General features: G+C 41.0%; 1 protein-coding gene across 1 annotated transcript in view; it reads left to right on the top strand.

The window, feature by feature from the left end:
* The window catches only part of MAML2 (mastermind like transcriptional coactivator 2), a gene marked incomplete at its 3' end in the record, with an annotated part of 209528 nt that overhangs the window by 144543 nt on the left and 51461 nt on the right, over positions 1-13524 (top strand). Inside the window, exon 2 of the mRNA XM_081326281.1 lies at positions 9504-10976. Coding sequence (XP_081182407.1) covers positions 9504-10976 — 1473 coding nt within the window. The remainder of the gene's footprint in view (positions 1-9503; positions 10977-13524) is intronic.

Below are 13524 nucleotides of genomic sequence, written 5' to 3'. Positions count from 1 at the left end.
TGACAGATCTAAGAACCTGGATCAACTGCAGATGAAGCTGATGAAGCTTCTTCCCCATCATCCCCTTTAAGCTAGATAACTGTCCAGCACCCAATTTACTCTTCTCATTTTTCTGGGAAGGTGGACAAACTTCCAAATAGTGCAATTGCACAACAGTTGCAATTGTGTTGCCTAAGGAGGCCATGTGAGGCTGTTGTTATTCCACAGTAGAAGCAATTTGTGAAGGATACTTGCCTAATCGCAAAATGGCTTGTGTAATGATGTGGTCAGTCCCCAAATTAATAAGCTTACTACTCTCTGCAATCTCCTTTAGCCCCCCAGTGCCCCCCCATATTTTCTGCCATCCTTTTGTTCTGGTTTCCAAGCAGGTATTCACAAGCAGCAGATCCATTCTTTTGATTTCCAAAAGTGCTTATGGGCTTCAGAGTCATTGCTGTGTGTGAGAGAGAGATGATGATGCTCAAGGCTGGTCCTTTACTGTGCAGGATGTCAGTTCCTATATATTATTTGTTTTGTTTTGTTTTGATTTGATTTGATTTAAAGGATTTTCTAAAGAAGTGTCAGGCAGGACAGATAGCCTAGCAGGCAACAGTGAATCTATACGAGAATCTGCCCAGATTGTTAACCGGGGTTGTCACATTCAGACTACAAAAATCGGATGAGCGCTAGATTGCAGCTAAGGGATAGGTAATGTTGGCACAAAATTGTGGCAGAGTTAATAATGGATGAATGACTTCAGATAACTAATTGGGAGATGTGAGAAGTAAACATGGATGCTTTGATATGCATAGAATATATACAGGTAATCTATAACCCAATTCAGGAATTCCAATGGCAACCCACCTATGGTCACATGACCACATTTTGGCCACTTGGCAGCCACTTCACCTTTGCAGCTGGTTGCAGCATTCTGCAACCATATGACACAATTTACTTTTTTTTCTTTCTTTTTTTGCCAGAAACTGGCCTTTTTGGTTAGTTTCCAGCAAAAAAGCGCCCTTAGAATGCATTTGCTTAACTGCTGCAATCACTTAACAACCACTGCGTAAAAGGTCATAAAATTGAATCAGTCACATAGGTGCCTCGACTTATGACTATCTTGACTTAAGACAGAAAGTTCCATTATGGTCATAAATCAATGAGTACCTGTAATATCACCAGGTTGTGCACTCACCTTTGAAGAGGAAACTTTAGGGATTGATTTTACTTATACTTTCAAATTTCCCTATAATACTGTTTTTCTATAATCAGAGGGTTGAGAGGATCAGCTGAAGTCCCTGTGGTCAATCCAATACTTAATGCGGGGAATCCAGATTAAAGCATCTGTTACTCTTAGGAGGTCTTCCATAACATTTGTAACCAGACTTAATTGTCCTATAATTTATTACCATTATTCTGTGTCCTACAGTCTAGAATGGTGGTTCTCAACCTTTTCTTCACCCCCTTTAAATATCCTTTGTGGCCATGAACCATGGCCACGGACCCCCAAGACTTAACTCAAGATTTAAATCATAACATTTCTTCAAACCTTTGCAGACCCCCTGTGATGACATTGTGGCCCGTCGGGGGTCCACAGACCACAGGTTGAGAACCACTGGACTACTAGACCAATGCAACCCTGATCCTGAAAAACAATTCTGTGACACACAAAACTATCAGCATATTAAGCATGGTAAAAGCTAGGATTTTATTCAAAATTTCTGCCTTTCTAAATTCCGTTCTACAATTCTTGTAGCCTTACATTAAGAAGTTGGGATTTTCTGTACACTTGTAAGAAGATAGAATTATGGTGGGCCTCCCCAAAAAAGAACTAATGTGATGGTCATTACTGTGACAGCATTTTTCAAACTTGGCAACTTTTAGATGCATGCTGGGAATTCTGGGAATTGAAGTCCACACATCTTAAAGTTTCCTAGCTTTGCAAGGGTTATTTTGCAAAAAAAATCTCTTAAAGTAGACATTTTCCCTAAGACTTTTTCTGACTACATCCCTGTCAGTTTGATACTTAAGAGAAAGTCTCCAACTTTTAGATGGAGATTACATGAAGAGTTATTACAGAAGGACTTGGTGGTAGATGTATATAAGAAGAAACTAATTGAATTTTTTTGACAATAACTTAGATAAAGTATGGACTTAAAGAAGGTTTACAGTCCCTGCAAAACCTTTATGAGATGGTTTTGTTTTTTTACTTCAACATAACTGAGAGCTAAAAAAAGAAGGAAGGCCCAAGAAAAATGCAGGCTATTTTGGATAAAATTAAAAAGAAGTAAGATGATTTACAAAAAAAACACCGGCAGATAGAGCCATTATATATCAGATTAAACATTTACAACAATTATCTATACTAACTGTGAGGGAAATAGAGACTAAGTTGAACTATGTGAAACAGAAGAATTTTGAGATTGTAAATAAACCTAGGAAATGGCATATAAACCTGAGGAGAAAAAAAAGAGTAGAAAATAATATTAGGAATTCAAGAAGAACATAATGTATTAATGCAGGGGTCCCCAACCCCTGATCCATGGCCCAGTGCCAGGCCACAACAAGTGATGGGCGAGTGCACCCGTGTGATGCTGCATTTGTGAAAGTGGTGTGCACATTAAACTATCCCCTCCCCCACACACTCATACTGCCACCTTTATATTATTCCAACTTTTGTATAAACGATGAGATATTTCTTCAGAAAAAATTGAGGACTATCTTAAAAAAACAGAATTTACCAAAACACTAGACTATATGTACTCAGTTCCCACAACCGTTCTTCGTATGTTTCAGCCTCCAGTCCCTTAATCATCTTTGTTGCTCTTCTCTGCACTCTTTCTAGAGTCTCAACATCTTTTTTTTTCTATCTTGGTGACCAAAACCGGATGCAGTATTCCAAGTGTGGTCTTACCAAAGCAGTATAGAGTAGTACTAACACTGGCATATCCCAAAGAGCCATTACTTGAGTTAGTTAGAATTTCTGTGCCAATTAGCCCAGAACTCTAATCAAAGCCTACAATCAAGGGTCTTCAAACATGGCCCTTTTATGACTTACGGACTTCAACTCCCAGAATTCCTCAGCCAGTGTGCCTGGCTGAGGAATTCTGGAAGTTGAATTCCACAAGTCATAAAAGGGCCAAGCTTGAAGACCCCTGGTCTACATTTATGGGCCAGGTAAACCAAGAAGCAATAGGTTGGAAGTAGAGTATTTTTTAAAAAAAAACACCTATGTCAGACTTACTCTTTTAAAACCTACATTACTGTTTTACCCTCTATCACGCACTATCAGGAAACTATGAAATACTGCAGATTCCATGTATGCCTTTGCTGTCTTCAGATTAAAGATACTCAGAGTAAACCATGTATCCACCTAATAACAGACCAGATTACAGGGTGTCTTTGAGGGAGGGATCAAAAAAGGCAAAATGTAGTTAGTTTAAACTAACTGCTTTGATTAAAGATAATGGACTAGATAGTTTTATAAGAGACTGGAAGCCGTTTGTGGACTTTCTACACATTAAATAAATAACAGATGGTTTACAGAGGGATTTGAAGATTAGTGTAATGTTTGGGTTAACTTGTTGACTTTTTTTTCTTTCTTTTTTTACATATATACTGTTATCCAATGTTGGGTTGCTTTGATTACTAGATAGAGTTCCCCCCACTTGGAAAATTTGTTTATTTAATATAGTCTTTTTTGTTAAATCAGGATGGGAAAGCTTATAATTATTTGCAGACCCTTTATGTAATGGGGAGGAGAATCTATCAGTTTTTCTTTTTTTTCTTCAGCACGCAGCCAGGGTGGATTCATATGTTTAATAATACATTTATTTAATATTTGGGGGGGGGTTGTTCACAATTCTTCCCTTTTGTTGTTGTTGCTACTGTTGTATATATGTTTTTCTTTTTTGCATTTTATTCTTGTTTATAAAAAACTATATAAAGGTAAAGGTAAAGGTTCCCCCGCACATGTGTGCTAGTCGTTTCCGACTCTAGGGGCCGGTGCTCATCTCCGTTTCATAGCCGAAGAGCCAGCGCTTGTCCGAGGACATCTCCGTGGTCATGTGGCCGGCATGACTAGACGCCAAAGGCGCACGGAACGCTGTTACCTTCCCACCGTAGTGGTCCCTATTTTTCTACTTGCATTTTTACGTGCTTTCGAACTGCTAGGTTGGCAGAAGCTGGGACGAGTAACAGGCGCTCACTCTGCTACGCGGCACTCGGGATTCGACCCGCCAAACTGCCGACCTTCCGATCGACAAGCTCAGCGTCCTAACCCACTGAGCCACCGCGTCCCTAAAAAAAAAAAAAAAAAACTATATATACATATATATATATATATATATATATATATATATATATATATATATATATATAGGGACGCGGTGGCTCAGTGGGTTAGGACGCTGAGCTTGTCGATCAGAAGGTCGGCAGTTTGGCAGGTCAAATCCCGAGTGCCGCGTAACAGAGTGAGCGCCTGTTACTCGTCCCAGCTTCTGCCAACCTAGCAGTTCGAAAGCACGTAAAAATGCAAGTAGAAAAATAGGGACCACTCCGGTGGGAAGGTAACAGCGTTCCGTGCGTCTTTGGCGTCCAGTCATGCCGGCCACATGACCACGGAGACGTCCTCGGACAAGCGCTGGCTCTTCGGCTTTGAAACGGAGATGAGCACCGGCCCCTAGAGTCGGAAACGACTAGCACGCATGTGCGGGGGAACCTTTACCTTTTACCTTTTTTATGTATATATACTGCTCAAAGAAATAAAGGGAACACTTAAACAACACAATGTACTGTATTTAATAGTAGAATGTCTTATCTTCTGATCCCTTTATTTTTTTGAGCAGTATATGTGTGTGTGTGTGTGTGTGTATATATACACACATATATATACATACATACATACACATACATATAAATATACATATACATATACATATATATATATATATACACATACATACACACACACACACACACACACACACACACACACACACACACAAATGCCAGCCACAACTATGCAATGCAATCAAAGCCCCATCGTTGTTTTTTATGGGCTTCAATTGCAAAGTTCTGGCCAATATCTTGATTTTTTTTTTGCACTTCCCTGTCGACCCGCCTCCAGTTACCTACTCTGATTCCACCTCTCTCTCCCTGCAGTGCCAAAAATGATGGAGGAGAACCTTGTAGCGATAAGTGAAAAAGAATGCTTCGCTGTAACCCTTTTTGAAACATCCTGGCCCTTTGGCTAGCATGCCTGCTCTAGAAACTCCCAATTGCTAACAATTGTCAGGCTGGACTGGGGAAGCTGCCTGACATTAAATCGGATACCCAGAATGACTAATAAAATTAAAGCAAATTTCTCCCTCCCTCCCTCCCTCTCCTTCCTTCTTTCTTTCCTTCTTTCTTTCCTTCCTTCTTTCTTTCCTTCCTTCTTTCTTTCTTTCCTTCCTTCCTTCCTTCCTTCCTTCCTTCCTTCCTTCCTTCCTTCCTTCCTTCCTTCCTTCCTTCCCTCCCTCCCTCCTGCTTCTTCTCTACCTTCTGGTTATGCTTACATCACTCTGGCTTCATATCCCTTGGTAATCTACGTTGACATTAATTTCTGTCGATTTAGCAGCAAAGGGTTGTTAATTTATTCCTGGTTTGAGAGGATCTGAGACCAAGAAGGGGGTTGTTCTCCAAGATGAATGAGCAAGAGGGAAAACACTCCTACAATACAAACACGGAGTACTCTTTATTTGTTTCGCCCAAAGTCATGAATGCTTTGTCCTGATTAACAGCTTTGACCTATTTATAGCTGCACCGTTCGGTGTCGTTATTGTGCCTCTTAAGATATTGTACATAATATTTTCAAACGCAACTACTGTCGTATTTGTCTAGCAGACATCAACACTGCTGGCCAGCCACTGAAATCAAAACCAGGGAGATATTTGGAAAGCAGCACTTTGCAGAGATTATGGAAACCGATCTTTTGTGTCTGCAATTCATTGTGGGCGAGGGAGGGGGGAAGAGGCACCCTCCTCCTCCTTAATTTACTACAGCGTATCAAGGGAACGTAATTCCAATTATTCTTCCAGTGAAGGTCATTAACTGATCAAAATTAAGTCAATGTTTACAAAGTCTCTTTTTCTTTCTTTCCTTTTATCGAACCAGCATCGTGTTGGGTAGGAACAGCTTTGGAAGCAAGTGATAAAAATCATGTATTATATCTTAATCACCTAGTTGGCAAAAGGTCCATTTTTCTGGAGCTAAAATGGATTCATTAGGGTCATCCTCCATTCTCACATGCCCAGTTTCTTGGAGAAGCTGCCAAATGTTAATTACCAAGCTAAGCCATTTAATTTTGTTTGTTTAATTTGAAACACAACTATCCTTCTGCCAAACTTGTGGGGAGAATCTGCTTTTTAATTTTTACAGGAGAGGAGTGGGCAAATTGCTTTGTCCAATATATTACACGCAGAGCCAAGGGATTACTTAGATTTTGGGCTTAAGGCAGTCACAATCTTTCTCAAGCAAAGCCTTCACCAATGGAGGAGAACTCAAGAAGGGGGGCAAGGTTAGCCAAATCCTACCGTTGACTAAATTAAATTGATTAAATTAATACAATTTACTTTTCCTTCAATCACGTGAAAAATGACCATTTCAGAGAAACTCCTGGAGACCACTCGAACTTTTGGCAGGGAACTCAAAGTTATGCATCCCTCCTTCATTCTGATGGAAAGCTTTTCAGTGGATGAAGAGGACTGAATTGAAAGAGGGATGTTAGTAGGCAAAAATATAACCAGAATTATGAAAAGAAAACAAGTTAGCGGGTCTCACGATTCCCAATATCAACTCCAAGCGGGATCTTGAGCTCCAGTTCTTTTCATCTCCATTATCATTGTCTTGGTCTCTCCCTGCCAAACCATCCAATCACTTTGCATACCCTGGGGAGATTTATAAACAATTTGGGGGTCTGAAAGACAGCAATGAAAGCAGAAGATCTATAACCATGGTTGGATGAATTGTAATCAATATCCGTCCTTATTGTTGTTTTCAAATCTCAGTCCTGAGATTTGGAAAAGACACAGTTTTGTTTTGAACACAGATTAATAATGAACTCTTGGAGGAGCACAAACGTAATGCATAGTAAGACTTCTGTTGCTCGGAAGCATTCTCACTGCCGAGAAAGAATTCTTGCCTCAGAAAGGGATTCTGGTTTTAACAAAAGGAGAGTAAATAGTATTCGGAAAAGAAGGATGTAATTTACCAGGTTGATGTGAAGGAAAGAATGTGGCCAAAGAAACTACACTGAAATATTGCATCTAATTTTGGTTGCCACAATATAAAAAAAATGTCGGGACTCTAGAAATAGCGCAGAAAAGAGTAAAAGATGATTAGGAGACTGGAGGCTAAAACATATAAGGAATGGTTGCTGGAATTGGAAATGTCTAGTTTAATGAAGAGAAGAACCAGGGGTGACATAATAGCAGTGTTCCAATATCTCAGGGGCTGCCACAAAGAAGAGGGAGTCAAGCTATTCTCCAAAACACCTGAAGGCAGGACAAGAAGCAACGGATGGAAACTAACCAAAGAGAGAAGCAACCTAGAACTAAGGAGAAATTTCCTAACAATTAGAACAATTAATCAGTGGAATGACTTGACTCCAGAAGTTGTGGGTGCTCCCAATATTGAAGACTTTTAAGAGCAGGGTGTTGGACTAGAAGACCTCTCCAAGGTCCCGCCCAGCTCTGTTATACTGTTTTTCTATTCTGCTATTCAGTAACTTAAGAGTTGGTTTAATAATCTTGTAACTGTAACCATAGTTACCTTTCATTGGTTACAACTGAATTTTAGACTCTAAACCTGCAGAGCTGGTCTCACAGAACTGTCCTTTACAGTCAGGTGTTTCTGCAGGATAGGTTTAAAAAAGTCAAAATGGTGTCACAAGGGTGTGATTGGAGCTTCAAACCAGGGGTCTTCAAACTTGGCCCTTTTATGACTTGTGGATTTCAACTCCCAGAATTCCTCAGCCAGGCACACATGCCTGGCTGAGGAATTCTGGGAGTTGAAGTCCACAAGTCATAAAAGGGCCAAGTTTGAAGACCCATGCTTCAAACAACATGCATAAAAAAACTCATGAAGCTTCATTTGCATTCCCACGATAGCTGTTTTGACTAAAACACTTACTCCCACAAACTTCATGCAGAGGTACTACATGAATTTCAGAGGAAGTCCTGGTAGATTTTTAGAACAGGTGGTCCTAACTTACAACCATTTGTTTAGTTACCATTCAAAACTACAGTCGCACTGAAAAACTCTGACTTACAACCAGTCCTTCCACCGATGATTGTCACAGCATCCACATGGTCAGGGGTAGGTAACCTTGGCTCTTTTATGACTCATGGACTTCAACTCCCAGAATTCCTGAGCCAGACAGACAGTTGGCAGCCAGCATTATGTATGGCGGTTGTAGTCTCTTGGGGGTCATGTGATCACCATCTGCAACCTTTCCAGCCAATCTCCAACAAACGAATTCAAAGGGGGAAACCAGATTTGTTGAATGACTGTATGATTCACTTAACAATTGCATTAATTCATTTAACAACTGTGGCAAAAAAGGTTGTAAAATCAGGAATAATTCACTTAGCAACTGCCTTGCTTAGCGTCAGAAATTATAGTCCCATTTGTGGTCATAAGTCAAGGACCACCTGTATCAGTAAGAACAAGGTTTCATTGTTGTATCCTTCTGATAAAAAAATATTGCTACAATATCCATTTTGGGAAAATACTAGAATCAAATTATAAGCTTCATATTGTTACATACCCAATAAATGGTCTTTTCCTTTATTTACCTATGTGCAATAAAGACGTCTTACTTTTCCTCCCTCCAACTGCAAATATTTATATAAATTTCTGTTTTAGGGTAATACTCCATGTATCTGAAATGGACATGTTGTAATAATAATAATAATAATAATAATAATAATAATAATAATAATAATAATAATAATAATAATAATAATAATAATAATAATAATAATAATAATAATAATAATAAGTTGGAAGGGACCTTGGAGGTCATCTAGTCCAACCCCCTGCTCAGGCAGGAAACCCTATACCATTTCAGACAAATGGCTGGCCAGGCTCTTCTTAAAAACTTCCAGTGTTGGAGCAGTCACAGCTTCTGGAGGCAGGTTGTTCCACTGATTAATTGTTGTCACTGTCAGGAAATTTCTCCTTAGTTCTAGGTTGCTTCTCTCCTTGACTAGTTTCCATCCGTTGCTTCTTGTCCTGCTTTCAGGTGCTTTGGAGAATAGCTTGGCTCCCTCTTCTTTGTGGCAACCCCTGAGATATTGGAACACTGCTATCATGTCACCCCTCACCCTTCTCTTCATTAAACTACACATACCCAATTTAAGATGCCATTGTTTTAGTCATTTTTGTGGCAGTGGGCAGTCATGAGTAATGTTTTTAAAATTGCACTTTTTTTTAACTCCAGCTAAAGAATCCTTTGTTTTTCTTTCCCCCCCCCCCTTCAGCTCCAGGGTTCCTTGAAGAGAAAACTAGTGGTAAATCTGACACCAGGCAATAACAAGAGATCAAATGGCATTGCTGACAATACTTTCCTGGATATTAAGAGAATCCGAGGTGGTGATAATAACCTTTCCATGGGTCGTGGTCAGTGTGGTAACAATTGCCCAAACCAGTCAGTGTTGGGATCATTCTCAGTTGGACAAGGCGCTCCAAGGAAAATGGACAGCTCAACGAACAACAGTCATTCTGGTGAAAACGGGATGTTTCACATGACTCTAAAAGAGGTCAAAAAGGAACCCGGGGAGACAATTTCTTGTAGTAAGCATATGGATGGTCAGACATCCCAGAACAGTGTTTTTCCTAACAGATATGGAGAAGACACGGCGGAACAGTTGATGGACCCAGAACTTCAGGAGCTGTTCAATGAACTGAGCAATATTTCTGTGCCCCCCATGAGTGATCTTGAATTAGAAAACATGATAAATGCCACCATCAAGCAAGATGAACCATTTAACATTGATATTGGTCACCAGATCCAGAGAGGAACCCCTGCCCAATCCTCTTCCTTGCAGATGGACAAAATGGTGATCAAACAAGAGTATTCACCAGGACTGAACCAGGCTTCGGTGGCATCACCTCAGATGAGGCCTCCTTCTACAGACTCCGCTTTCACCATATCTGGCGCTGCTATGTCCACCTCATCTCCCATTCCTTCAGTACCTCAGACTCAGACTCCTCCCTCTCAAGGGACATCAGTTCCCCCTCGGCCATTGGCCAATTGGCAAGAAGTTTCTCATGCCCAGCAATTGAAACAAATAGCAGCGAACAGGCAACAACAGCATGCTCTGATTCAGCAGTGCCAGCAAAGTCAATCGGCAACATCCTGGCCTGGTTTGTCATCTACAGAACCATCTTCTGGGTCATTTGTGCAGGAGAAGATGTCTAGTCCATCCTTCCACCAGCAACAACAGTTCAGTCCACAAGGTCCCGCAATATCTGGGATCCCAGTCAATGGGACTCCATCAAAAGGAATGAACAGTTACTCCTACCGGCCAAACTCCATGCCCCAGGGAAGTTCTGTCAACATGGTAATGACACGAAAGTCTCAAGACATCCCCAGAAATTATGTAAACAACAATCAGGTGTCACTGGAGGAACCTCAGAACAGTATCAAGCCTTTGTTTCATTTCAGCTCAGAACAAGCCAACAAGCAGATGTCTTCTAGTTTGGGAGCCCCACATAAACCTTCTCTTGTCCACTATGCACAACAGCCACCCCAACAGCTGTCTAACTCAGCCGTTCAACCACAAAGTTCACCACAGCAGCAGCAGCCACATTCTGCACAATCTCTCCAAACTCAGCATCTCCAAAGGCCCCCCAATGTACCCTTAGCTTTACAGCAAAAGATCATGCTCCAGAAAATGCTACAAAATCAGCCTGCTTCAGGACTACAGTACATGGGCCCACAGAATCAGCTGGTAAGATTTTTCTCCTATAACTTCTTTTCCTATCCATCGTATCAGGGTAAACACAGACAACTTTTCAAATGTGGAATGCTTTCGTGACGCATTACTTGATTTGGGAGGCCATGTAGTCTGACCTTCTTCCTTTCAGGTTCTCTGAACAATAAAAATGGTTGAGGAAAGAATTATTTTTTTGGGAGGTGGGTGGGTAAAACTTCAGAGAGTTTTGCAGCCCCAAATTCAGCAAGTGCTCTTGCAGCAACAGGAAGCACAAAAGTTGTGCCACACTTCCACTTTGCAATTTAAGCAGGGAGGTGACTAGGTTGCCATTTATCTTAGAGGCCATCATGTGGTAACATTTCCCAGGCTGGTGGCAGCTGGTGGGAACATGATTTGGATTTGAGGAGACATGAAAGGATTGCTGCTAGGGGATCCAAGGACAGCTCACCATGGCCAAGTCATCACTGCCAACTTGCCATGGGACAACTCACTATGAGACAACTTAATGCAAGTTAATTGTACTCTAGACCTGTTCCTCTCTTAAAAAGGTAAAGGTTCCCTCGCACATACGTGCTAGTCGTTTCCGACTCTAGGGGCCAGTGCTCATCTCCGTTTCAAAGCCAAACAGCCAGCGCTTGTCCGAGGACGTCTCCGTGGTCATGTGGCCGGCATGACTAGACGCCAAAGGCGCACGGAACGCTGTTACCTTCCCACCATAGTGGTCCCTATTTTTCTACTTCCATTTTTACGTGCTTTCGAACTGCTAGGTTGGCAGAAGCTGGGACGAGTAACAGGCGCTCACTCTGTTATGCGGCACGTGGGATTCGACCTGCCAAACTGCCGACCATCTGATCGACAAGCTTAGCGTCCTAACCCACTGAGCCACTGCATCCCTTCTGTTCCTCTCTTAATATTACTAATAGTATTATTAGTATTATCGATATTATTAATAATATTATAGTTACCTCGCGTTAAGTTGTCCTGCAGCACGTTGTCCCGAGGTGGTGAATTGGCCTCAGAGAGTTGTCCCATTCCGGCTGCTAGGATTATGTTAAAAAAATAAATAGCGGAGTTTTCTGTTTTGTTTTAGGGTTTTTTTTAATAAACAGCTTGGACTGAAATCTATCTCAACTTGATTTCTCTGTGACAGAAGTTAATGCCTCACAAAGGAATTCTTTTTATTAGCTCTTTGGGACCTTTCTCTGCGTCTGGAATTGCATTAGGTCAAAGTGCCCAGATGATGAGGTTTGATGTTGTTTTAAAGATCATTTAAAGGCAATTTGGATCTGACGCTAGAAGTGATTCAAAACTAGACTCTCTGAAATCAGCTTTGCTCTTTTACACTGGAATCAGCCTTACTTTGAAGGAGAGTTCAGCCTTTTAAATGGGATAAGCATCCTTTACCTAGCTGGAGCAACAGTGATGTAATTTGGACTGAAAAGTCCAGTGGGAGGAGCCATAAGGCCAAGTGGGTGTGGGAGAATCACAGGGGGTGGAGCTGGAATTTCCCCCTTTTTTCCCTCAAGTTTGAGGAGGTGTGGGGAAATGGCTACTTTAATCATGGATTACCTTCCAGTTAACTTTCGCTAATTTGGAAAAAACTATGCAAGTCAGATCTGATTATGAATGAGCTGTGGTGGCGCAGTAGTATTGCAGGCTAACTCTACTCACAGCCAGGAGTTCGATCCTGACCAGCTCAAGGTTGACTCAGCCTTCCATCCTTCCGAAGTTGGTAGAATGAGTACCCAGATTATTGGGGGCAATACACTGACTCTGTAAACTGCTTAGAAAGGGCTGTACAGCACTATGAAGCGGTATATATCATAAGTCTAAGTGCTAGTGTAGTGCTGTTCCTGGACAGAGGACCATCAGGAAATCCTGCATAAGTTAGATTGGGAAGTTGAAGAAGCACCTGGAAAAAAAACAATCTAATAGCAAACTAATATTATATTGTTCCTAAAATAACTATACAATCATGTGGTCAGTAACAGTAGAGCCTGACTCAAGGACTCTTTTCTATATTTTAAGGAGCAGTACCCTTGTTCTGTATTTTGAAAGCTCAAGATATTACACTGCTTACTTTCTATATTAATGACTGCCAAAAATTGTAGGACTGTTGGCCAGGAGGAGACAAAGAGAACAAATTCACAAAAATGTGCTCTGAAGGCTGCATAGGATTCTGGGGTGACAGATGATCCAATCCTGTTTTTAAATAAGGAGTATATCATTTCCCAATTCCATGACTGTGCTTCTCTCTCTCTCTCTGCAGGGTGTTTTGACTATGCTTTTCTTGCCCAATTCTCTCAAGATACATTGCCTAAGATCTCACTGCAGAGTTATCTAAACTATTTCCATCCCTCATTCTCCTCCTCCTCCAGTAATCCATCAACAGTAAAGAGAGGGAATAATAAGTTATAACAAATAACAAATGCGTTAAAGATTGGTTTATTCTGCCTTTATTACTTTATAAGTAACTCAAAGTGGTGAGCACACGTAATAGTCCTTCCTCCTCCTATTTTCCCACAGCGACAAACAATCCTGTGAGGTGGGTTGGGCTGAGAAA

The sequence above is a fragment of the Vipera berus genome, assembly GCF_964194415.1.
Source record: "Vipera berus genome assembly, chromosome: 4".
Taxonomy (NCBI): Eukaryota; Metazoa; Chordata; class Lepidosauria; order Squamata; family Viperidae; genus Vipera; species Vipera berus.
The sequence above is the reverse complement of the archived record's forward strand: the minus strand, read 5'-3'. Positions and strand labels throughout refer to the sequence as shown.